This window comes from Podarcis filfolensis, assembly GCF_964270895.1.
Source record: "Podarcis filfolensis genome assembly, chromosome: 10".
Lineage (NCBI taxonomy): Eukaryota > Metazoa > Chordata > Lepidosauria > Squamata > Lacertidae > Podarcis > Podarcis filfolensis.
Window position 1 is genome coordinate 51,135,417 of NC_139612.1, and position 27,117 is coordinate 51,162,533.

Genomic DNA, 27,117 nt, shown 5'->3' on the forward strand with positions numbered 1-27,117 from the left:
ATGCTTTCCATTTGTCAAATAGCATTGGGAAGTGTTCAAAAACATTACTGAAGTTTTCATTTTGGTTCCTGCACTACTTGGTTTGAAAGGGAATTTGGAAATGACTTTGGCATCCCGGCTGTCAACAGCTGTAAGTATGTGAAGCATTATAAGGCTGGGGTATTGATATTAGCGGTTTCTTGTTACACAGGGACATCTGCAACATTTGTTGAGATCAGCATCCACCATCAATTATCATAGGCAAGTGACAGTTAAAAAGTGAATAGACTGGTGTGCTGACCCTATTTCCCCAAACCACCCCTTGTGTCCTGTGCCCTTCATAGTGCATTGCACCCTGTCTTTTGTCAGGTTGGTTGGAAGAAGTCAGGTGGCGTCAATCTTTTTTTTATCCTCACATATCTCTATGTGCATAGTTATTCAAAATGTGCATTGATGTGCATTTAATTAATAAAATACTCTGCAGTTCTTTAGTTTGGGAGGTATTAAAATATTTTTCGGGTCATCTGCTTACTTCTATGCAAGAATTTAATGATTTTAAAATTGTGCAAAATAAGTACTCTTGCATCATTTAAACATAAGTCTGCCTTTAAATATTTCAAACAATAAGAATAGAGAGAGAGAGACTTAAAGGGAAGGTTCTGAACAGTCAAACAACAGTCAGAACAGTGTCACGAGGGGGAGAATAACCATGCTTTATGTCTTTTGTCATCAATCTTATAATTAGCACAATTTTCATATAATTCCTATGAACCAGCTGCTGCCAAACAAATAAAAAAACTGCAATTCTACACTACATGCTAATAATGCTACTTTAAACACAAAGCAGTTTTTGACAAGATACGGTATACAGACGGTATGTAGCTCTCCACTCCCCTGGCACTTTTGGATTGACAGTTAAAGTCTGATCATTGCTTCCATTTTAAAGAAACATGCACACAACTCATATACTTTTGAGATGAAATGATGTTATAGCACACAAAATGTTTGTGGTAGAAAGCGATAGTTGAACTCTTCAAATTACTACCAAGGCAATATTTTTCACTTGCTAAAAACACATTTTGTGCTTTTTTACAGGTAAATGTTGGAAAAATGGATTCACCCATTGAGAAGTGGAATTTAATAATTGGTAATTTGGCCTTAAAACAGGTAAGGATTCATAAAAGTGTTAAAAAGCCATTGCAGATTAACACATTGTCATGGATACAAGATGTCATGGACTGGTTGGATGCAGAGGAATGGTGGGAGGAACCAGCTGGGGAAACCCAAGGGAAGAAGGCGGGGAGCCCAGGGAGTGCTGGTTGGAGGACAATAATGAGTGGTCAAAGGGAGAAGACTGGGAGGAGGAGCTGTCGGAAGCTGAAGAAGTAACAGGGCTTAGTGAGCTGGGGGAGTCTGTGACAGAGAGGAATCTAGAATTAGAGACAGAAGCTGAAGCAGGGGGGGAGGGAGGCCAAGAAGCATAGATGAGTCCAGCAGGTGAGGGGTCACAGGTGTCTTCGGCTTCTCTGCGACGAACTCCTCTCCCCTCTGGTCTCGCAGAACCAGAAGAGGCATGAAAAAGGTGGAGGAGATGTTAGCTTCAAGCGAGCACAGTCTCCAGTTGCTTGGAAAAAAAACCCTGGAAAAGAGGGTGCTTAGGCGGCTGTGGGGAGGCAGGGACTTTCAGTCTCAGCAACTGATCCATGGGGCAAGACCTACTGGGGATGAGCTGTTGTGCTCATTAGCCCTGACACTCTGACACATGGTGTTCTTGCTAATAAAGTGTTAACTCCAACTTGCTGACACGTACAAAGCTCTTGCAGTCAGATGACTCGGGCATTGTTTCCCATGAGATTAATGTTCATAGGATTTTGAGAGTTTGCATACTATTCATATAGCACTTGTAGTCAGATTTGAGTAATTATTCTCAGAGCTGTGGAGCATCGTTACAGAGATCCCCAGCAAGTCTTACCTCAGTTCGAAGTCTCCTGCCGTGCCTTGGACTGGCTGCAGTGCAGTCTCAGTACATTGAGACTGATGATTTATCTTTAAGGGAGTTTTTTTTAGTACCTACTTGGGTGGCGCTGTGGGTTAAACCACAGACCCTAGGACTTGCCAATCAGAAGGTCGGCGGTTTGAATCCCCGCGACGGGGTGAGCTCCCGTTGTTCGGTCCCAGTTCCTGCCAACCTAGCAGTTCGAAAGGACGTCATAGTGCAAGTAGATAAATAGGTACCGCTCCAGCGGGAAGGTAAACGGCGTTTCCATGCGCTGCTCTGGTTCACCAGAAGCGGCTTAGTCATGCCGGCCACATGACCCGGAAGCTGTATGCCGGCTCCCTTGGCCAGTAAAGCGAGATGAGCGCTGCAACCCCAGAGTCGGTCATGACTGGACCTAATGGTCAGGGGTCCCTTTACCTTTACCTTTACTTGTTCTTAAAATATAGTCTTAGGCCATTCAAAAATGAATTCTCTGGCTCTAGTCCAAAATATGTTTATTTGCTGTGGTCTTAAAATGTTGACCTTTCTAAGATAATTATTTGTTCCATATATTTTAATGGTTTAGACTGCAATTTAACCACACTTGTTAGGAAATAGGCCCAATCGAACTCAGTAAGCTTTACTTCTGAGGGAATATGGTTACGATTGGACTGCACACATTTTTAATTTCAAAGCTGATTTGTGTGTCTATGAAGAGAAAAGCAATAATAACTCAAATCAAAATCAGATCCCTCTATAAAACAAGGGGAAGAGAAATCCGGAGTCCCTAACACCGGTGGATGGTGCCTTATACGCCTCCTTCCTGGAACTCCTGCAGCCAAGCTGGTGCCAAACTTATTGCTCTGCTTTCCTTTGGACAACATCAGTGAAGCCGAGAGGGGAGTATTGTTGTCTCAGCAGCCCAGGACCTCCATATACGCTGCCCAGGTTTGCAAAAGCAATGTGGGAGGCAGCAGTTATGAGTTACAGGTCTCTGCAGCCACAGCAGGCACTGTGATTCTCTATTGCCTTAACTTCAGCCCCAGAGGCGCACTCCATTGTCTCTTGAGACAAATAGATGCCAACCTAGATTTCTCCATGCCAATGCACCCCAGTTATTTTTAATTTAGCCCTGTGATCTTACTTACCTTTGCAACTCCCATTCCCCTTTCATAACCTACATTCAGCAACTCAGTAGCATGGTGAAATTCTTCAGGCTTCTTGAATCCAAAGCATGGATTTTTATTTTATTTTGTAATAGAACAGTTCATTTAAGCTTGGTGTCTGCTAAAGAGAAAGCTGTAATTAACTCAAGCCTTCTTCAACTGGGACATGTTGAAGCCTTAGTTCCAGTTGTGGGAATAAGGCAGACTATAAATAAACAAGTAAATAGCTAAATGAAATGTAGAAGCATTGTAGTATTCTTCCAGTTTTCCGTGTGCTATAAACAATAAACACCCCCCCCCGCTCACACAGAAAAACAATTCTCACTACAGCCAACCAAAGACAACCAACCACACCCTAAGCCACCCCAACCTCTCTCACCACCAAGGAAATACAACAAGCGAATAGTAAGAAAACTCATACAAGTAATGCTGACACAAAACCCCACACATACACTAAGTAGAAGAACAGAAGCATAACCACTCGATCCCACCCCACATACCTTCCCCCTCTTTCCTTCCTAATTGTTTAAACCAATTCATGAACCAAAAACTTACACATTGACCACTAATAATGAACCATATGTTGTAGATATCACTCCACATTTATTATGCTATTTTTGTGATATACAAATGACATGGGAAAATTTGGTATACTTATTTGTATAACATTATTCTTGTCTATAAAACTCAGTAAAAAAAGAGAGAAAAAATCAATAAATGCTATAATGAAGCAGTTGGCTGTACACACGGCAGCTCTGTCCTTGCCCATTTTGGAAGCTGATGCTGAGGAAATTGGTTTTAGAACAAAGAGCCCATCTCTCATGGGTGTTCTACCATGATCTTGGCAGTTGCTTGGATTTCCTCATCATTTGTAAATGTTTTGTACAGCAGAATGGTTATACAAAGGCAATTCTTGTGATGCAAATTCAATTTTCATTTTTATCTTCACTTCTTTAGGTGCAAGCAACTGTAGTTGGCTTTTTGGCAGCCGTGGCAGCCGTGATATTGGGCTGGATTCCTGAAGGCAAATACCGCCTTGATCACTCAGTCCTCTTGTGTTCTAGCAGTGTAGCAACAGCCTTCATAGCATCGCTTTTACAGGGTAAAAGAAACATTATGTTATAAAAAGTACTTAAATACAAAAACAGTTCTAATAAACAACAGTTTTGCAGCGTAAACGAGGCATACAGTACTGTTTAGACGAATAGTTTCATTCCACCTGTGTTCTAGCCCGCCAGAAATAGAATAGAAATTAAGGTATTTTCCAGAGACTGCTTAACTTGCATTTAATAAGTGGATTTTTTAAAAAAATCTTGAGTGTTAGTCAAGTAATGTTCTTTGTCTGGTCTTTACAAAATTATCTCACGTGTTTGTTAAGTTGTGGATTGTTGATGGAAACATTTGAATGAATAGCATATGAGGTAATAATAACTACAAATTCAGCTCAAGTTGTGCAAACATGCATTCTGGAATTTACACCATTTAATTTTTAATGATTGTAAAAAAGCAAGTATTCATGCTCTAATAAGTAGAGCTGCTTTTAACATGATGGTGAGAAGGATGTAAATTAAACAGGAGCACTGCACTAAGCTGGAAAAACACCCCCCTTTTTTTATTTGATCACTTCTTAAAGTTTTCCATTCTTACAATTGCAGCATGAGACTGATAAGCTTTCTACTTCTCTTGGCTCTAGGAATAATAATGGTTGGAGTTATCGTTGGGTCAAAGAAGACTGGCATAAATCCTGACAATGTTGCAACACCCATTGCAGCGAGCTTTGGAGACCTTATCACTCTTGCCATACTTGCTTGGATAAGTCAGGGTCTTTATGATTGCCTTGGTGAGTATTGTGGTGCTTTTGAAAGGCAAATATCTCCCAACAGGCAAATATTTGCATATGTGAACAATATGCTGAATATCCATCCCCCCACACCCCCCATGGCTTTCTACCTGCATATTTGTTGTTGTTTATTGAGTTAGTTTAGTTGGGAGCTTGAAATTCGTTAGGTCACAAAGGAGGCGGGCAGAGTAGTCCACCTTGGCCTCTGCGCTCTACTGCTGAATTCAGCTGCTTAACTCACCTGTTATTTTGGCTTGATGCTTTGTCATCGGGGCTCAGAGCTTTTGTTCTAAAGCAGTGTTTCTCAACCTGTGGGTCCCCAGCTGTTGTTGGACTACAACTCCCATCATTCCTAGCCAGCATAACCAGTGGTTAGGGATGATGGGAGTTGTAGTCCAACAACATCTGGGGACCCACAGGTTGACAACCACTATTCTAAAGTTTAAAGATTGCAGTTTACGCTTAATCCTTATCACACAATGTTACTAAGGGAACAGAAAGGGTTATTATTCGATCCATAGTATTGTACAGGGCACACAACTATCTACAGAACAACAACAACAACAACTGTAAGACAGTCTTGACATGCAGTTTTTATTACCATAATCGATATTTGTGCAGCATCCCACATGCAGAGTTTGTGTATGAAGATAATCACATGAAGGAACTTGACCATTCTTTGTAACTAGATTAAAGGCCTCTTCCTGCCCCCTTGTCTCCCCTTTGCTCCCCTTGCCACCCCATCAGTTCTCCCTCCCTTTTAGCCCAGACCCTTTTAAACTGGGAGCTCTCTCAACTCTTTGGAGTCAGATATTGCAATGTTGATTGGAAGATGCAGAGGAAAAGTATTTAGCATTTGGTAATCCCGATTACCCAAGCGTGGCCTAATGCGTGCAGATACGGGAGAAAAGAAAATGCACATTAGATATGGTAGATTAGGAAGAGCGGCTGCATAGCAAAGCAAATTGATTGTAAGCAATACAAACCAAAATGCAGACAGCATAAGCACTGCAGTGAAATATATTTAGTGCGCTACATTATTTTTCTGTTGGATCCTAATTTGTACCTCCCCATAATGCTTTATTATGCCAATTAAGAGTTTGTCTAAACTGGAAAAATAAACATTCTTTGCAATTGTCAGGGTTAGCAGTTTGGAGACAAGGAGGTACCACACAGGCAAATAGTTCAGTGGGGAAGCAGGCAGAGCATCAAAGCAGGTAAGCAAGAAAGTACGAGACGAGTACAGTTTGTGTCCCAGTATGAGTTGCTCAAACTGAGGAACTAGGCTACAGTGGAATCTCGGGTTACATACCGTTCTCCTTACGAATGCTTCAGGTAATGAGCTCCGCTAACCTGGAAGGAGATGCCCCTAGTTGCGAACTTTGCCCCAGGATGCGAGCAGAAGTCGTGCGCTGGCGGCACAGCAGCAGCGGGAGGCCCCCATTAGCGAAAGCGCACCTCATGTTAAGAATGGTTGCAGCTTTAGAACGGACCTCCGGAACAAATTAAGTTCGTAACTGGAGGTTCCACTGTACAGTCAGAAGCTTTGTTTACCATATTTATAGGCTACTCCAGAACAGCGTTCCCTGGGCAATTCACAACAAGAAATAAAACAACTGAAAGTGTGATAACAATAGCATAAAATGCAGCTTACAGACAAGTCACAGAGAGCAAAAAAAGGAACCAGATTTAAAAGTCTGTGAATGTGTGTATGTGTGGATTTTGTTTGACACTGGAATGGGAATGAGACCATTTCAATTGCGCCAGGTGAGTCACTGGTGGGCCACCCACTGCTGAAAACGCCTTCCATGCCCCAGACCTCAAATGACAGGAGGAATTCAGAGATGAGCCTCCAAAAAGTGTCAAGGTTTGGTAGGTTTATGGTGGAAGCTTATTCCTGGGACAGGTGGGACCCTTTAGACCAGGAGTGACTAACCAAAGCCCTCCAAATGTTGCTGGACTCCATTCCCAACAGCCCTAGCCAGAATGGCCTGTGGTCAGGGATGATGGAAGCTGTAGTCCAAAGACACAGGTTAGCCACATGCGTTTGAGACTTGTCTTTCCTAGCCTCTACTACTAGCTGTACAGCCGTTTTCTTGTCATTGCAGTAGCAGTACTGAAGCCCGCAGGCTAGCAGTTCATTCCTCTGACAAAACGCCGCAGTGCTTTGTAAGGTGCCTTGGTCCTAGAGCTGAGGCCCTCTGTTTTGAGTCCCAGTGCCTTGAACAAACAAATACTTTCCATCCATCTATCATGGCTGGCATTTGGGAAGTGAGTGCATGTTTTATTGGGCTTGCTGCTCTGAAGATGATAAGATAATTTTCTGAAAACGTTCTGTTCTGTGTAACAAGTTTGATTGCATTCTGGAGTAATGTTAGAATCCTTTTTTTCTTTTTGGTTAATAAAGTATAAATCTGCGTGATTATCCCCTTGGAACACTAGAGGGCTCTATTGGGCTATAATTTGGACATCTTTTTGAAACGATAGCTGCAGAAGTTTTAGTTTGAGAATCAATGGAATTAACTACCAAGTTAAATGTGTCTTCGATTAAAGTCCACTTGAGGTTCCTTTGCTGGGCGCAGTGGGATGTAGACCTTCCAAGATTATGAGTCCTGCAGTCTTTTCCCCATAATCCACAGTCATTATTAATACATTTTGCTGTGACTAAGACCTTTCCTAGATGTTTCTGCCCATCTCCTCTGCTTAGTCTTGCAAATAATCGCTCCCATCAGATCTCATCCGTTTCCAGCAGGAGAGGTGAGGAGTGTGTATCTTTGCTTGCTATAATCCATGATCTTTCTCTTCCTGCCTACAAGACCTACTTGGCCACAGGCTGCCCCACCAGGTCCAGGGACTATCAGCCAGCACTGTTGAAAGTCTGATTCTATGAGAGCAAAACAGGAAAACCTGAAAAGTGCTTATCTGTGGCGCATATTTTTCACTTTGTCATTGATTTTAGTAGAAGCAGAGATTCTTGTGCAGAATGTATTTTGGGGGGAAACAACACTCTTCCATGAATGCAAAGTAACATTTCTACCTTTACATTATGATAGGTAATTGTATTCATTGAAGGGGATTAAATCACAAATATGGCCTTTTGATGTATCTTAGTCCTTGGGTTGTTGTAGCTATTAATAAGATTACTTACACATGTTGTTGCTGATACTGCATCATACTTCTAGATCATTTGCTCATGAACAAGGAATATTTGCTATAGGATTCACTTGCTTCCCCAGCTCAAGAACCCTTTTGAGGCAATTGCACCTTCTTTTCTTCCCACAATGGTTTTAAGCTTACTGGACTGCTTTGCTCCAGTTCCCAGCCTCTTCATTGTGTTGCCTGGAAGGAGAGGAAGATTGCCATGGGCATCACTGCGGGCTCTGATGTCAAAACATTCATTCAAGTCCCTATCATTTTTTTCCTGTGTTGTATCTCATTGCTGTTAATTTATTCTTGCTAAATTGTGAACAGGCCCAGCTGAGTAAAATAATTCACTAGGACAGCACTGTTGTTATAGTATAATGTACAGTTATGAAAACGGGCTTGATTGTGGTTCAGAGGCCATATGGCGTTGGACTGGAATAAACTGGGCAATCATGATGTGTGAGCTCATCTTCTTGCATAGTTAGAAAGAAGAGGCGCAGATGGAAGGTTGGGAGATTAAATAAAGAACCAAGCACATACCGCTTTTAAGACTTCTAAAAATACCAAAATAATTCTGTAGTACCTCTTACTGAAACAATTAATTTAGTTGTCACAGTGAACGGATGAGAATGGATTTGTGCAAAGTAAACAGGCAGTCCTTAACACCAGATATTCTCTTGGCCTTCTTTAATACTGAAATGCTTTGAGACTTATCCTTCTTATTACTAGAGCTAATTGTGTTCTAGCTCTGCTAGAGCTAAATTACAATTGCATGAATAATTGCGCCCAGAATATTTCATATTCACTTGTGTTTTTAATTCTAAATTAATTTTACAAAAAAACCTGTATTTAAAATATGATTGGCAGTACCGGTACTTATTAATGCTTTAGGTTTGCCACTGGTGCATGTATCAAGCACGATCCCAAACTGCTGCTGTCTTTAGGTCTCAACAAAGGACTAGAATGCCTATTTGTAGAACAAATTGTCTGTGGCACAAATTTTAATTATTCAAACAGAAAATAAGATTCCTGAGACTGACGCCCTAAGCCAGGCTTCCTCAACCTCGGCCCTCCAGGTGTTTTGAGACTACAATTCCCATCATCCCTGACCACTGGTCCTGCTAGCTAGGGATCGTGGGAGTTGTAGGCCAAAAACATATGGAGGGCTGAGGTTGAGGAAACCTGCCCTAAGCTTTCTTTCTTGGAGTTGAGGCCTAACTGATAACAATGGGAATTGTTCCCAATAAATAATAATAATAATAATAATAATTTATTTATACCCCAAATTTATTTATACCCCAAATTATTTATAAATTTGTTTAGGTGTGAGGAGTAAAAGGTTTGCAATCGACAGGTATTGTAGGGTATTATTTTCTCTAATATGGTATAAGAATAATATATAAAACTGTAATAAAAATACAAATAAACATGCTGGGTTTTTTTTATTTATTGCAGAGAAATATTATTATATATCTCCTTTAGCTGGTGCCTTTTTCTTGGCTCTGACTCCTATGTGGATTGTAATTGCTGCTAAACACCCAGCTACAAGAACTGTCCTCTATTCAGGGTGGGAGCCCGTTATAACTGCTATGGTCATAAGCAGGTAAGTAAATTGCATTATAGCTGAGTACAGGATATATTTTTTAAGGGACCCAACAATATGCAGAGCTTAGCTGAAGTTAAGTACATTTATGTCCCACTGACTTCATTGGGAAAATTAAGCTGCACTTTATTGTATTATTATTATTATTATTATTATTATTATTATTATTATTATTATTATTCATTGAATTTATATCCTGCCCTTCCTCCCCAAATAACACAATTTCAAAGCAAAAACAAAGCAAACAACATTCTGAAACAGCTAAACCATTCTAAAAACAATTGCAATGAAAAACATTTTAAAGTACCATATTTTTTGGTGTATAAGACGCCCCCTATTTTTTTTTAACCCAAAATTAAGAAATTTAGTTGTTTAGCTTTTTGGTGGGGTTGGGGAGGTCACTTCCGCCAGTTGCTCACCCATCTGCCCGCCACTGCCAATCACTTGCCACAGCCACTGCTGATCGCACACCTCGCCACAGCCGCCAATTGTCTGCCCACTCGCCGCCACCAACAGCCCACCCTCCCACTTGCTGCAGCCATCAATCACCTGTTTGCCTTGCCACAGCCACCTATCGCCTGCCCAATTGCCGCAGCCACAGCCAATTGCCAGCAGGCCTTGCCTCAGCCACCAATCACCCGCCCAGTCGCCACTGCCAATCTCCTGCTTGCTGCTGCCATTAATCGCACGTCCCCCCCCCCGCATTCACCATCTGTGTATAAGACGACACCCAATTTTTGCCTAATTTCTTTTAGCAAAAAGCATCATCTTATACATGGGGAAAATACAGTAGTTACAATTTAAAACATTCTTGCATCCGATGATTTTGTGGTTGATAGGCTCAATTTTCTTCAGAGACCAAACACCTAGGTAAACAAAAATGTGTTCAGATTCCTGAAAGTTAATAATGGTGGAGACAGGCACACCTCACAAGGGAAGGCATTTCATCTTGTCCATTTTAAATCCGTGGAACTTAAATGTATTATTTGTGTTTTTCATACCAACAAGTCTATAACTGCTGACTTGCATGCTGGAACTGGTTTGTGGGCCAAACTTTGTTGTATTTTCAGGTCTGGGGGGAAGAATTTACAATAAATTATAATTATGTTAATGTTTTAAGTGATCCTTTATGCAGCTCTCCCACAAATCAATGAATCGTTTCTCTTCCAGGAATGCTAAGAACCCGTAATATTTTTGGTAGATCTGTTTCTATAATTTCATAGAGCAAAAATATAATAAACCTCAGGCAGACAGTAGAGTAATATAGAGTTTCAGAATAGTTTTTTTTTAAAAAAATAACATTGTTCCTAGAATTGGAATTATTTTTAGCATTCTGTCTGACTGTGTTTCAAACCTTGAACTTTCTTTTTCAGTATTGGTGGCCTTATTCTGGACACAACTGTATCTGATCCTAATTTGGTTGGGATTGTTGTTTATACTCCAGTAATCAATGGTAAGGCAGAAACAGGGTTTCTTAAAATTGCTGTGGCTCAATGCATGCTGGTGAGATAAAAGAATATTCTAGACTAAATTGAGACATAAGTGGGTGGGTATCTACTACTGTACGGTCACACTATAATTTCAGAGTAAAAACAGTTCCTGGTTTTGTGTTGCGACACAGGAAAAGATAAATATACATTCAGACTGTGAGCGAGAATGAATTATTATTTTTTTTAAAAAAAGCTGTCATGGTTTATACATTTAGAACCCCCAAAACAGATTTTAAAATATTATCCTAGAAATGTACACTTGTATCCATTTGTGTAGGTAGAAAGTGCCTTTAGTATCTTCAAAATATTGTAACATTGCTACAGTCCAATGTGCCCCATCAATATACCTAAGCAATTATGTTCCATTATTCCGAATCATTCACAGAGATGAGATTATATACCACACACCATTCAAGTACAGTTTATTAGATAATATGTAATAGCATGAAAAAGCACAGCAGGGTATTAGAATAGCTTTGCAAAGTGGTGGTGTTGAGTGAATGAAATAGTATTGATTTTGTGTGTGTGTGCACATACATTTTAAAAGCATATGGAGAAGTATATTGGAAACCTTCCAGTTATTTAAATGTAGATCTTCTTCGGAATCTTGGCAGTTAATGAATTCCACAGGCCTCCAAGCAGCATTGCGTCAAGGCTTCAGAAGGTAAAAATGTTCGAAAGAACGTTTTATCCAACTGACATTTGTTCATTCTTGGCTTCCAACTTGAAAGGGAATTGCCATCAATAAAATATATTAGACTAGCCATGCCTCTTACTGGAAGCCCACTTCCTCAGACTGAAGGCTGTGTGTTTGCACTGACCTCTTCCCTCAGGATTAGCCTGTGCAATATATTAGCATGACAGAGCACATCATTTTCCAACTAGATTTCAACTTCCTTCTAGATTATCGGGGCCAGTCCATGTTGAGTCCTCCTCCACCCCACTCTCTAATGTGTAGCACAAAGTACCTTAGTGCCCTGATATCCTTAGTCTGCATATTTTCCCACTCCACTGTGCAAAGCTGGCCTATGAGGGCAAGGAAACACTTAGCACAGTGATATCAAGTCATTCTATAACATGCACTGTACAGTGGTACCTTGGGTTAAGTACTTAATTCGTTCTGGAGGTCCGTTCTTAACCTGAAACTGTTCTTAACCTGAAGCACCACTTTAGCTAATGGGGCCTCCTGCTGCCGCCGCACCGCCACTGCACGATTTCTGTTCTTATCCTGAAGCAAAGTTCTTAACCTGAAGCACTATTTCTGGGTTAGCGGAGTGTGTAACCTGAAGTGTATGTAACCTGAAGCGTATGTAACCCGAGGTACCACTGTACTGCATTATTGGGGCAGGGGAAAGAAATAACTTAGTCAGAGGCTGCCATTTTTCTACCTGGCGTTGTTCCTCTTTAGTGTTTTAGTTTGCAGTCTTGCCAGGCATGTTCTCCTTAATGTGATTAATTAAAAGCACACTTGGGAAGTCTGAGGAGTGATTTCTTGCCCCTCTCCTTTTAGAAGTTTCCCTTCCTTTCATTACATACACACTCTAGGTTTTTCTTTTTCTTTCCTCAAGGTAAGCCCACCAAAGACTTACTTTTAAAAATCTGGATTTTAAAACTTGCTGCCTTAGGGGCACTTCACATTTTGCTGCCATTCTATTTGCGTGTTCAAGGTTTGTGTTTCTAAGCTGTCCTTTTCAGTGGCAAGTGTAGCAGCTTTCATTTAAACTTGAATTTCTTGCCCATGTGCATAGCGCAGGAACTGTGGTTTTAAGAAAAATGCCAACCATCTCAAGCCTCTCACACAAAAATCACATGTTTGGCACCACTGAGTTTTCCTGCTATAGACTTTTAAAACATCTTAAAAGACTTACTGTGACAGCTCGCCCCCCCTCACTTAGAGACAACTAGCTACAGTATTGTTGGGATATGTCATATTTTGAGGTGGAGAACCAAAGTAATTTAAACAAACACAGTTATTTTTCCTTTCACTAAGGACTCCTAATAGTCTGATCTAGGACTTAAGAGCAATGTCACAGAATGTCATTTCTCAGGTGCATTCCAACCACATTACTTTTGAGAAAATGTGCATAGGGTCAGCCTATATGGCATCAATGGGGAACCTTCAGCCCATGGCCCCAATTTGGCCTGCCAGGCCCCTCAAAATGCTAATCATGTAACATCATTTAACACCGCCATTCAATAATTTCAGTGTGCCCTTCTACCTTCTGTGACTTTCTAAGGTTAGAATTAAAATTTTAACATATATATATATTTCATACAAGTCTCACTAAGATTAGGAAGGACTAGAATGTACAATATGCAAAATGTATGTAACATTTATGCATATATAAAACACATTTTAAGAAATGCTCAGTTGTTTTGTCCCTGCCCGCTGTTACCTCTGCCTCCTTCTTCCTCTTGCCCTGCCTCCCATCAGAATGTGGCCCCTGAAAGGTTAGCCAGGTTGAATCTGGACCTTAAGCTGAAAGTGGTTCTGTGTGCTTGCAGAGGAACACCATGTTTCAAGCAGAAAAGTATCATAACAAATTATTTTTGACTTTGAGATGTCAAAGGGCTGGTACCCTCCGGCTTCCCAGAATACTTAAACTGTTTTATTATTATGTACTATTTGCTGCCAGTTGCTGTGTCCGGAATTGTTGCGCCGTGCTTTTGTGCAGCAATCTGTGACTCTTGTCTGATGTTTCAATGTCTTCATATCCATTTTCCTGTCTTGTAATAGCAGTAATAAGGATAAGTATGCCCTGGGATCATGAATTGTTGAAGGGTGGGTTAGAAATCGAAATAACAATTACAGTGGTACCTCAGGTTACAGACGCTTCAGGTTACAGACACTTCGAGTTACAGGCTCCGCTAACTCAGAAATAGTACCTCTGGTTAAGAACTTGGCTTCAGAATGAGAACAGAAATTGTGCGGCAGCAGGCCCCATTAGCTAAAGTGGTAGGAACAGTTTCAGGTTAAGAACGGACCTCCAGAATGAATTAAGTTCTTAACCCAAGGTACCACTGTAAAGGAATAAATAAGTATGTCTTTAAAGAAATAATACATTAGGTGGGAAATTTTGACAGACTTTAGGCTACTGGTTCTTTATGAACATCTTTGGCAAAGAGGAACTACTTGAGATTTTGAGCATTAGGCACCTTCACTTGTTTTTGCCAACCACCCTTAAGCTGACCTTGTTACGCATTGCAGGCACAGCTGTGATGAGCTCAGTTAAAGAGAAAAATGACATTAAACTGGAATTGCAGTGCATAGTTTTTACATGTGAATGTTAAGAAACCAGCAGGGCAATGGTATACAGGTCTACTCAGTCCCATGGACTTGCAAAATCATTCCTTATAATATTGGGGTACACCTCAATAGGAATAATGTGTGCTTTGAGCACTGAGGGCTGTGCAAAGCAAGGCTGGGAAACTAACTGCCCTCTGAATGCTGCTGGACTCTACCCACGTTGTGTGGAGGCTGATGAGAGGTGGCAGCCAACAACATCTGGAGGGCCACAGGTTCTCCACCCCGGTGGGAAGTCTTTATGCCTGTATTCAGAAGCTTTCCGCCCCTTCATATGGTCAGTTTTTGAGTTTCTATAGCCAAACCTGTTTAAAAGAGGTCATTCAGTTGCAAAAGATTTGTGCTAATAATTTGGTATATGGACAAGCTGTTGTGTTCACAAGCTAATCTCTACCACATGTACCTATTTAATAGCTTTCTGCTACTCTTCTTGAGGTAATTAGTCTGTTGAACAAGTCAGGTAATTCAACAGGCATGTTAGCAGAGAAGCTATTAGAAGCTAAAACAAATTGTCCATTATGTAAAAACAAAACAAAAAAACCCAAGAAATCCTTACTTCTTGAAGGAAACAAGATCAAATTAAAAGTTCAAAATAATATAGAATAGTTTTAAACTTGTAACACACAAGTCCTTTAAGAACTAATAACAAGATTTGAGAGAATCAATTAACAAATAGTCAGCATGCTGTACACCAATGGCAAAAGGCAATGGTTTCTATTTTTTGACTTACTAATAAGGGTCAGACTAGACATGACCCCATTTTGCTTAATAGTTTTGTAGTTCATTGCCTTGTGCTTATGTTGTTGTATTAAGGATATTATATATTTTTTGTTTTGTTTTTTTAAGAACTGGTATGCCACCAAGGAATCTGTTGGGCAAAGAACAGTTTTTTTTTTAATGTGCATTCTCACAGTTTTTGTTTATAATTTAAACTTTACTGTAGCTGCATGGGGGCTTCAAATTTAATCAGAACAGTAGTTTGTGGGGACTTAAATCTTTCCTCTCAGGCTACTTCTGTGATCAAAATTGCCTTTTTTTACTGCTTTTTCTCCCTTGGTAGTATGGGGAAGGGGGGCACCAGATCCATGTATCTTTTTTCTCACAGGAAGAAGAGCAGTTGGCTGAGGCAATTTTGTTGGGGGAAATGGCCTGAGAGAAAAGAGTTAAGCACCTTGTTCTCCTGCCTCACCATTCCAATCAACTCCAGAGCCCCTGATGGTTGCAATAAAGAAAATAGGAGGCACACGGCATGTCTCTAACATCACAGTGAGCTGCACACCATTCAAGAACTTGTAAGAAATCCCTACGACTGGTTTTAAGGGCTTTAAGGTTTTTCTGTAAGCCTGCACCAAGAGAAAAAGCGAAATTCAGCTCCTGTATAAACTCACCACTTCTTGATCATTGCCAAATCACAAGGCTGGAGTGACACAAAGGGCAGAAATCCACTGTTGAGAGCTAGACAGGGCTCTCATGGGCTTTGTGGCCTGCCCACCTCCCACCTGTCCACATGCGAACTGTGCATAGGCCTGGCCAAGGGTCACCGTGGTCGAGTATTTGCTGAGGGTCCACACTCCAGATCCTGGGCCTGCTGCTGCAAGGAGGTAGAGTCACTAAGGGCCTATCTACACTTACCTTTCCTATGCTCTTTCTAGGAACCATCCAAACTGCAAAGCTCTGCATCTGAGCCCCCCCCCTGTGAAAACCTGCTCTTTAAAGCTCAATCAGAGCAAACAGCAGTCTGTGGAAAACCCAAATTGGCATTTGCTCTGATTGAGTGCTAAGGAACAGGTTTTCACAGGGTAAGCTTTTGGGGGGGGGGAACCAACCAAACCCCACACTCGGACACAGAGGAACAGTGCAAAAGGGAAGAGTGGATAAGTCCTAAGGTAGAGGGGCCCATGGAGATGTCTTGCCCAAGGACCCTCCCAAACCTTGAGCTGACACAGCACAGCCCATCCTCTCTCTAGGCTTCTGTGTTGTCTTAGTTATGTTTTCCCCTTGGGTCCTCTTTTCTTTATGTCTGCTGCCCTTCTTTCTAGCCTACTAACAGCTTTCTCCTGCTTTTTTGAAAGCCATCTTGTCTATTGACTGGTCTTTCTAGAATACAGCTGTTCCTGTTCCTCCTCCTCTTAAGCACCCTCTCCCTGAGTAGCCCTTTACTACTCCGGTTCCATGTCTCCAATAGTACTTTCCTCTCCTCCTTATTGTATGTATCTCCAAATGCGGCAGCTAGACTGGTGACTGGGAGCAGCCACCAAGACCACATAACACCAGTCTTGAAAGACCTACATTGGCTCCCAGTAGGTTTCCAAGCACAATTCAAAGTGTTGGTGCTGACCTTTAAAGCCCTAAACGGCCTCAGCCCAGTATACCTGAAGGAGCGTCTCCACCCCCACTGTTCAGCTCGGACACTGAGGTCCAGCGCTGAGGGCCTTCTGGCGGTTCCCTCACTGCGAGAAGCGAAGTTACAGGGAACCAGGCAGAGGGCCTTCTTGGTAGTGGCGCCTGCCCTGTGGAACGCCCTCCCATCAGATGTCAAAGAAATAAACAACTGTATGACATTTAGAAGACATCTGAAGGCAGCCCTGTTTAGGGAAGTTTTTAATGACTGATGTTTTAATGTATTTTTAATCTTTTGTTGGAAGCTGCCCAGAGTGGCTGGGGAAACCCAGCCAGATGGGCAGGGTATAAATATATTATTATTATTATTATTATTATTATTATTATTATTATTATTATTATTGCCTGCTTTGCATCCTTTCTCCAGTCCCCTTGCCTCAGGGCTCTCTGTTCCTCAGCTCCTCTTTCTCCTCAACCCTTAGCCACCCCATCCCCTCTGCAAGGCTTTCACTGACAGAATCCGGAGTGCAAATTGCTTTATTCCCCAGAGTAACTGAGTGGTCTGAACCACCACCTGCTCAGCCCCTCCGTTGCAGAGGACTCACTCCTACAAGCACAATATGATTCTAGAATGTGTTACATAAATGGAACTTAGGAGTCTTGAGCCATTTTCCAAAGCCTTATCACTTTCACATGATATGTTGAAACAGATTGCATTTGTGTTACGGAATGGTAGTGCTGTACTCCTTTGGATTGAATGGTTTGAGAGCCATTGAACAAAAAGTAAAAAGAAAGGTAATGATTGCCTCCTTGTTACTTGATTGGGAGGAAGTGGTTAATATGTGCCAACACAGACATTAATTGTACATATAGCTGGTTAGTAAGGGTGTCCTTTTTCCAAGTGCTTAGATGAGAACGAGAGAAATATGCCTAAAACCACTTACAAATTATTATTATTATTATTATTATTAGTAGTAGTAGTAGTAGTAGTAGTACCCCGCCCATCTGGCTGGGTTTCCCCAGCCACTCTGGGCGGCTTCCATAGAAACCAAAAAGCACTAAAATATCACACATTAAAAACTTCCCTGAACAGGGCTGCCTTAAGATGTCTTCTGAATGTCAGGTAGTTGTTTATCGCTTTGACATCTGATGGGAGGGCGTTCCACAGGGCGGGCGCCACTACCGAGAAGGCCCTCTGCCTGGTTCCCTGTAGCTTTGCTTCTCGCAATGAGGGAACCGCCAGAAGGCCGTCAGCGCTGGACCTCAGCGTCCGGGCAGAACGATGGGGGTGGAGACGCTCCTTCAGGTATACTGGGCCGAGGCCGTTTAGGGCTTTAAAGGTCAACACCAGCACTTTGAATTGTGCTCGGAAATGTACTGGGAGCCAATGTAGGTCTTTCAAGGTCAAGGTGTTATGTGGTCTTGGCGGCCGCCCCCAGTCACCAGTCTAGCTGCCGCATTCTGGATTAGTTGTAGTTTCTGAGTCACCTTCAAAGGTAGCCCCACGTAGAGCGCATTGCAGTAGTCGAAGCGGGAGATAACTAGAGCATGCACCACTCTGGCGAGACAGTCCGCAGGCAGGTAGGGTCTTAGCTGCATACCAGGTGGAGTTGGTAGACAGCTGCCCTGGATACAGAATTGACCTGCGCCTCCATGGACAGCTGTGAGTCCAAAATGACTCCCAGGCTGCGCACCTGGTCCTTCATCATAGATGATTTGAAGTTCACATTATATAGGCTCCTGATCTCTTGCTTTTGACACTTACTAGTGTAAGGCCTGTTCTGTAAGGCTCATCAGATTTTAAACTGCCTCAGTTGGCATTGTACCCCTCTTTTTTCCATGTAGCTCCATTAGCAGTACAGTGGTACCTCGAGTTAAGTACTTAATTCGTTCCAGAGGTCCGTTCTTAACCTGAAACTGTTCTTAACCTGAAGCACCACTTTAGCTAATGGGGCCTCCTGCTGCCGCTGTGCCGCTGGAGCCCGATTTCTGTTCTCATCCTGAAGCAAAGTTCTTAACCCGAGGTACTATTTCTGGGTTAGCGGAGTCTGTAACCTGAAGCATATGTAACCTGAAGCATATGTAACCTGAAGCGTATGTAACCCAAGGTACCACTGTAGTAGTAAGTCCTCAGCTGAGCTGACCATCATGAAATGAGAGGCTGCTGTTTGTATGTATGTCTTGCCTGCTATGTGACAGGCATAAAGCAAACAGATAGAGATAGCAGGATCTTTAATGCTAGATTTGTTATGCTGCATTGTTACCTAATTATTAATAAACAGTTAAATTTATTTTCCCCCTCTGTATTATATAGGTATTGGTGGTAATCTAGTGGCAATTCAAGCAAGCAGAATTTCTACATATTTACATTTACATAGTGTTCCTGGAGAATTACCAGAAGAAGCCAAGGGTTGCTATTATCCATGCCGGACATATTGCGGTACAGGTATGTGTTATGCATCTCCCTTTAATGCATAATCCCATAATTAGACGGCTGCCAAATGAAGAAATGCTAGAGATTTAAGAGATAATTAGTCTCAGAAGTTTGTCTAGAAAGCATTTATTAGGAATTTCTGGAACCTTTTCAGACCTTAGTATTTGATAGGGATGAAATTACTTGCCATCAGTGGACCCAACATTCCTAAGGAAGTCAGAATTTCCTCCTCCTCCTCCTCCTCCTCCTCCTCCTCCTCCTCCTCCTCCTCCTCCTCCTCCTCCTTTTCAGGTCCGGTCTGGTTAATAATGCCATCACTGAAAAGTTAGCCATAACATACATATGTAGTCATTCTTTGTGTTTGAGCAGCAACTCTGAAATTTTCTGACCACATGGAGACTTAAAAGAGTGGTCCTAACCATGTCTTCTCAGAAGAAAGTCCTATTGAATTTATTGGGGCTTATTCCCAGGTAAATGGGGTTAAGATTGTAGCCTTAGACCATTGAAATTAATGAACATGATCAAGTTAGTTTTAATATGTTTATTCTCAGTAAAGCTTAGTTGAATGCCACCCTTAGTATTTTTAGAAGCATTGTAAGATTCTGATGCTTGCTAGAAGGAAGTTAACTATAGAGGAGTAAGAATTTTAACATTTTGCTTCATATATATATATATATATGAATGATTAATTTTTAATAGTTTTCTGGAACTTATAGGAGCTGATTGGTTAAAACCATAGGTAGGCAAACTAAGGCCCAGGGGCCGGATCTGGCCCAATTGCCTTCTAAATTCGGCCTGCAGACAGTCCAGGAATCAGCATGTTTTTACATGAGTAGAATGTGTCTTTTTATTTAAAATGCATCTCTGGGTTATTTGTGGGGCCTGCTTGGTGTTTTTTACATGAGTAGAATGTGTGCTTTTATTTAAAATGCATCTTTGGGTTATTTGTGGGGCATAGGAATTCTTTCATTATTATTTTTCAAAATATAGTCTGGCCCCCCACAAGGTCTGAGGGACAGTGGACCGGCCCCCTGCTGAAAAAGCTTGCTGGCCCCTGTTTAAAACTAATCCTAATGGTATTACTACCAAAGAAAGGTTAACATATTGTCAAAAACGTGATTTTTCTAAAGCACTAAGCTGACCATGTTATTATTTATTCTTATTTTCAGGAGTAAATAATAAATCAGCCCAGGTTCTTCTACTCTTGGTGATTCCTGGGCATTTAATTTTCTTATATACTATTCATTTAATGAAGAGTGGTCACACGTCCTTGACTCCAATCTTCATAGTGGTATATTTGTTCACAGCCCTTTTACAGGTAAGGATAAAAATATCTGAAAATATTATTATTAATGTCCAAGGACTGTTACATTTAAAGTTTGTTTTCAAACATTTTAGACAGAACAAGCCAATACCTTTTCCCATTATTAATCCATCTGGGGTGTAATTAGTTGCTATGGCGCACATCAACTTTTGCACCTTTAATTTGAAGGATTCTTGAGCTATTGTTTTCTCCCCACACCTCCAACTGCCTTACTTCCTTTTGCTTTTTTATGATACTTGCATCTTTTGGTCAAGACAAACATGTTTTTTGTTAGAATTATTTAGCACCTGAACTGCAGTTCTTTCTTACTTAGGTTGTATTAGGAATCTGTGTAGCATTATGGCAGGAATCATATTGTATGAAAATATTCCATCAAGTTCTTTTTATTTTTCATTCTTTTTCTGTTATTAACAGAGCAGTCTTCTGTCTTTTAAATTGACATCTCTGTTATTATTGTTTTATTAGCTGTACTAGCATTCACAAACCTCATTGCATTGCCAGTCAGGCACTGAAAAACTGTAAGCTGTGCACACAATGGCTCTTTTAACTCTCCATCTTTCACTATTCATATATGTTGTTTTGTGGCAGCTGTGGCAGCCCCTTATACCAGCAGACCTTGGTAGCAATGATGAGGATAGCTTGGCATTTGAGTCCTTTGTTTCATTACTCATTTATTAAGATGATATGTATAGTTCAGGGTTAATTTGCACCCCAATCCTAATTTTGTGTGCGTGCCTAAATAACTGCCTGCACAGCCGAGTGGTATGTCTGCTGAAACATGCTGAGGTTATATACTAGGCTGCAAGTCTTGCAGTCATCAGAAGCATGTCTACTCAGAAATAAGTTCCATTTAACTGAATTAGATTTTCTCCAAGGTCTGGCAGGGCAATCTCATACATGTTTACTCAGACCTAAGTCCTGTTTGGTTCAGTTAGATTCCTTCCTTGTAGCTTAGAACACAAACACACACTTAATACAATAGCCTCATTATTAGGGGTTTTTTTATTTCTACCTTCTTCTCATATATATAATCTCATCGATACACCCCCTTTTTTTAGCTAGCATGACTGGGAAATCTCACTAGCAGTTATAGTCCAAGAGTCCGGAGTGAAATCATTGTACAAACAATTTGGTTGCTTAAACATCTTTTGAAAGTTGTGGCCTCTGGGGAAAAAACCTCACCTCCCAGTCTTAAGCCCCTATAGGGCCAGTCAGAGAGGATCATTTTGAAATTCAACAACTGATATTACTTGGTTTATCCACGTATGTTCTCAGGGAATTATTGGGCTACCACTCCTAAGCGCTTTGGCAATCCCTTGTAAGACTATCAATTTTGAAGGTGCTATGACTTTTGTAAGACATGTGACTAACAGGAGTGGTCAGTGAGGAGGGGCAGTGGGCACACCTGGCCTTCTGGCAGCAGAGTCACTGCCCCTTCCCAGGATGGGAAGGTTTCCAACATAGCTCCATTAGTACAGCATTATTGTGTGTTTTTTTCATCTTCATATTGAGGCCACAATCTGTATCTTACACCACCTGCATTTTAGCAAGTAAGCTGAAAGCATTCTGTGTAAGACATGTGACTAACAGGAGTGGTCAGTGAGGAGGGGCAGTGGGCACACCTGGCCTTCCGGCAGCAGAGTCACTGCCCCTTCCCAGGATGGGAAGGTTGGCCGGGAGGTCAGTGCTGTGCAGACGCATGGGCAGAACCAATCTGGTTCTCGCACAGTGCTGACTCTGCTTCCTTGCCCCTGCCCCTCCCGCTAAGTAGTAATGCTGCTGCTAGGAGGTCAGGTATGTGGCAATACCCTTTCTCACCAATCACTCCTGTTCAGTAAAAAGGTAAAGGGACCCCTGACCATTAGGTCCAGTCGTGACTGACTCTGGGGTTGCGGCTCTCATTTCGCTTTATCGGCCAAGAGAGCCAGCGTACAGCTTCCGGGTCATGTGGCCAGCATGACTAAACCTCTTCTGGTGAACCAGAGCAGCACATGGAAGCGCTGTTTACCTTCCCGCCGGAGCGGTACCTATTTATCTACTTGCACTTTGACGTGCTTTCGAACTGCTAGGTTGGCAGGAGCAGGGACCGAGCGATGGGAGCTCACCCCGTCGCGGGGATTCGAACCGCCGACCTTCTGATCGGCAAGTCCTAGGCTCTGTGGTTTAACCAGCAGCACCACCCTACTCCTGTTCAGTACCTTATGAAAATCACTCTCATTTTAATTATCAAGCAAATGAGTTGCATGTCAACACCTTCAGCAATAAAGGTTTCCAACATAGCTCCATTAGTACAGCTTTATTGTTTGTTTTTTTCATCTTCATATTGAGGCCACAATCTGTATCTTACACCACCTGCATTTTAGCAAGTAAGCTGAAAGCATTCTGTGTTTGAAATTGAAATTAATTTTTCCAGAAAGGCAGAATAAATATATGCCCCAAAGCAACAATCAGTTATGAACTTCCCCCAATGTGAGTTGATTTGATATAGCATTGCTTTGTCCTGTCTAATTCATTATTCATTCAATTGATTTTAGGGCAAACCTCTGCAGTTCTGTATTTGCATTTTCCTTCCGTTGTAATGATTATGGCAGCATTCTGAACCTGTTCTTTGTGTTAGGTTAAAATTGCTTCATTAAGGAAAATGTGTGACTTTCTAGACTTGAAAGTAGGCATTAATATGTTCATTTTTCTTTTAAAAAAGTGTTTCCTAGTGAATTGACCTAACCTATCAGACACAGTTACAAAATAACAATAGAATTAATGCAGTCAATAAATTTCTCTTGTCTCATTCTGGTCTTTGTAAGTAACTCTGAAATAGTAAACAAGTTGAAGGCCTATGATATCACACTGGAGGGCAGAATTGTTGAGAGAAGTCCTTTCCCCCAGCAGCTGTTTTAGAGCTGCCAAACCCACCACTCTCTATTCTATATATAGTAAAATACTGTTTTGATCAGTGTTTGACCCTAGTTTGCTATCCTACTGGTTGGCACAGGACTGCCCACATTACTATTAAAGGGAACAAGTGGAACCTGCAACCAAATGTTTCCCTACATCCACACTGTCTAACAGAAGTGCTCCTGTTCAGGGTTCCAGCCAGCCAGACATTCCTCCAGACCACTGTTCACTATTAGGGCTCAGTTAAGGCCAACGCTTTGTTTCTTTGTTTACATTTATAAACTAGCCCACATTCTATAGGATCCCAGGGTGGTGAACACACATAATAAAATCCTTAAATGCTTAATTTAAACACTACTACAATCATTTAAAAAAACAGTGAAAATAATTTAGTGTCAAAAACATTCACACCACTCACAGTCTTCCCCTAAATCCTTCATGAACAGATGTGTTTTCAGCTGTCACCTAGTGAGGGGGACAGCCCTATCATTGTAGGGAGGAAGTTCCACAATGTGGGGAAACCACAGAGAAGGCCCTGTTTCCCCATTGCCACAAATGAACCCATGTTTGTTGAAGGGACCATGAGCTGGGCCTCCACTGGAAATTGAAGGGAGAGGCATTGCATCAAGAAGATGGGTCTTGATCAGCTTAGGGTTTTGTGTGTTAAAGTCCACACCTCGAATGAGGTTTGTTTGCGAATCAGCAGCCCATGCAGGTTGCACAGGACTTGTGTTACGTGATCCCTTCTTGCCACACCTCTCACAACATGTGCAGCTCCAGGTTCTGAACTGTTCCCAAGGATAGCTCCATGTAGAGCAGATTGCAGTAGTCCAGGCAGGAGGTTAGCAGAATGTGGTCACTCATGGTCCAGGCTATGTCTGACTAGGAAGGTTGTCGCCGGCAAACCAACCTAAACTTAGAAATAGGTGCTTCCTAACCACTGAAACCACCTGAGCCCCAAATGGTGAAACTGGACCTCAGAGTACCCCCAGCCTACACACCTGCTCCTTCAGGGAAGTGTGACTGTCAAGGACAGATCATCTTCCCAGTTCCCAGACAAAAGAACTGCCTTCTTAAAGTACTCATATGTTATCAGGATTCAGTCTCAATTTTCTGGTCCTTATCTAGCCCATTGAAGCCTCCAGGCATTAGTCTTGTACCTGCCCAAAAGAGTACAGCAAAGAGTACAGTTTACATGCCTACCTCATATAAACAGGCAGGCAGTTCCAAAGTGTAGAAGCTGCCATGCTAAAACATGGATTTCGTAAAACTGTGGAATGAGTACTACATTCCAGGTCTGGGACGCGGGTGGCGCTGTGGTCTAAACCACTGAGCCTCTTGGGCTTGCTGATCAGAAGGATGGCGGGTCGAATCCCCACAACAGAGTGAGCTCCTGTTGCTCTGTCCCAGCTTCTGCCAACCTAGCAGTTGGAAAGCACACCAGTGCAAGTAGATAAATAGGTTCCGCTGCGGCGAGAAGGTAAACAGCGTTTCCATGCGCTCTGGCTTCTATCACGGTGTTCCATTGCCCCGGAAGTGGCTTAGTCATGCTGGCCACATGACCTGGAAAGCTGTCTATGGACAAATGCCTGCTCCCTCAGCCTGAAAGTGAGATGAGTACCGCAAACCCATAGTCGCCTTTGACTGGACTTAACCGTCCAGGGGTCCTTTGCCTTTTACCTTTACATTCTAGGTCCTCAGCTTCCTACATATAAAGCAACTTCCTACATTCCTGAACAGAAAAATAAATTTTCTGTGGATTTCAGTGGAATTTATGTGCAACTATTTTTTTTTTCCTGGCTAAGAGCCTGACTATTTTAGAAGAATATTAGATACTTGGCACGATATCAAAAAAACAACTGTATCAATTTTAGTAACGGAACACTGCGGCCCCAGGTACAATGCACGATTCCCTCACAAAATGTGTTTGCATCACAAGATGAGTTCAGAGGTACCCTGAAGATTTCTATAATTTAGGTGGCATAAAATATCTATTACTTCATATGGCATATATTCTTGGCATGGTTAAACAATATGTTCTGCTGAAGTCCCTATTTGTTGAATTAACTTGGATCCATCTGCAATGCTGGCGTGGAATACAAACTATTCTCAAAAAACGTTATACATTCAAGTGATTGATGTATTCTTTATAAAAAGGACAAACTTCTCTGAGACAGCTGTACATATGATTGAACGATACTTTTTTTTAGAGAAAATAATAATAAAATACAGCCTGCTTGAACTATATTCAGCTGGGTATAAAGAAAAAGGCTTCATTTTCAGACTTGTCAGCCATCATCAGACTGAAGGCCAGACTGGAGTAAAGAAGCCGTCAGTTTTGTGATTCAGGGTTTGTGACTTTCAAAGGCAGCCTCTGTACTTCGGGTTCCTGCTGAGCCAGTAAAGAGCGCTCTGGAATTTTCACACCTCCGAGGCAAATCTCAGAACACAGTTGTGTTAAGGGCTCTGGGAATAAACAAGTAATGGGAAACTCTAGACATTATTGCCCAATAAATTTGGCAGGGTAAAATAAAATTGATTGTATCCACTAAGAATCAAAATTGTTGTTGCCCTGCAAAACAGCACGTTTTGAATATTCCTTCTCTTGTATGTCAGAGAATTCATTAGATTAGTTGCCAGCCCTTCTCTGTTAAAAACAACACTCTGTTTAGACCCCTGGCAGTTAAATATCATTTGGGAACATTTATCCCTTAAATTGGCTTAAAGCAAAATTCGAAAAGCAGATGGTGATACATTTTGAGAAGAAAAATTAACAAAAGCATAATAAGAGCACATTTGTGTTGACCGTTGTTGCTTCAGCTATATAAAGACAGCCTATTATCTCTATGTTTATTGCCCTAATGAGACTGTTCTAGTATCCTGACAAGTGAGGGCCACACTTACTTTTCCTCCACTCTTTCCAGGCACCATCTGCACATTAAAGCTCAGTGTCCAAGCAGCCTATTTTTTGCTCCAGAGTTTTCCCTGTGAAAACCCACTTTTTGAAGCTCGATTGGAGCAAACGACAGTCTGCAGAAAACCTGAATTGACATTTGCTCAGATTGAGCACCGAAGAGCAGGTTTTTGTGGGGGAAATGCTTGGACACAGAGCTTTTAAGCATGGACCTGTGTGTGGAAAGAGCAGGGCAAAAGATAAGTGTGGATAAGCTCTAACTCTTCATGTCCTGAATATTTTTCTGCAAGTCAGCTGAGCTAGGATATTTGGCAAACCTTGCCTAGGATTCCTAGTTAGGGAGAAGAGGACTTAGCCATGAGTCCCAGTTTGGACCACATGGCAACCCAAACTCTGCATGGTCTGACTGACTGTGTCGTGAGAACCAGTTTTACCATTTGCAAAGCCGATTTAATGTGTGGAAATCCACTGTTTAAACTCACTTTCTGAGGACTAACTGTATGTTAATGAACTACTATCTGACTCAATCTTAAAACTGAGCTGCAGTTTAAATCTAATTCCAGTTCTGGACTACATTAGTTACTCAACAACCCAGGTTTGGTTCTTGTTCATGTTTTTAGAATAGAGATGTACAGATCTGATATATTTTTGATGAAAAGTGAAATAATGGGAAAACCTAGATAAACGGATCATTGGTCCAGAGTGT

The 27,117-nt window shown here is 41.6% G+C and overlaps 1 protein-coding gene across 3 annotated transcripts in view; it reads left to right on the plus strand.

Annotated features, from left to right (window-relative positions):
• Nucleotides 1-27,117, plus strand: part of SLC41A2 (solute carrier family 41 member 2) — a 43,956-nt gene that overhangs the window by 11,304 nt on the left and 5,535 nt on the right. For 2 of the 3 annotated variants that reach the window (XM_083574114.1, XM_083574113.1), the window contains 8 exons: nucleotides 23-130; nucleotides 1,075-1,146; nucleotides 4,081-4,225; nucleotides 4,817-4,963; nucleotides 9,563-9,710; nucleotides 11,084-11,163; nucleotides 19,159-19,290; nucleotides 20,448-20,596. In XM_083574114.1, the coding sequence (XP_083430240.1) occupies nucleotides 23-130; nucleotides 1,075-1,146; nucleotides 4,081-4,225; nucleotides 4,817-4,963; nucleotides 9,563-9,710; nucleotides 11,084-11,163; nucleotides 19,159-19,290; nucleotides 20,448-20,596 (981 nt within the window). Of the gene's footprint in view, nucleotides 1-22; nucleotides 131-1,074; nucleotides 1,147-4,080; nucleotides 4,226-4,816; nucleotides 4,964-9,562; nucleotides 9,711-11,083; nucleotides 11,164-19,158; nucleotides 19,291-20,447; nucleotides 21,978-22,192; nucleotides 22,532-24,881; nucleotides 25,670-27,117 lie in introns of those variants that run through there. The other variant, XR_014539166.1, reaches the window with a different exon arrangement.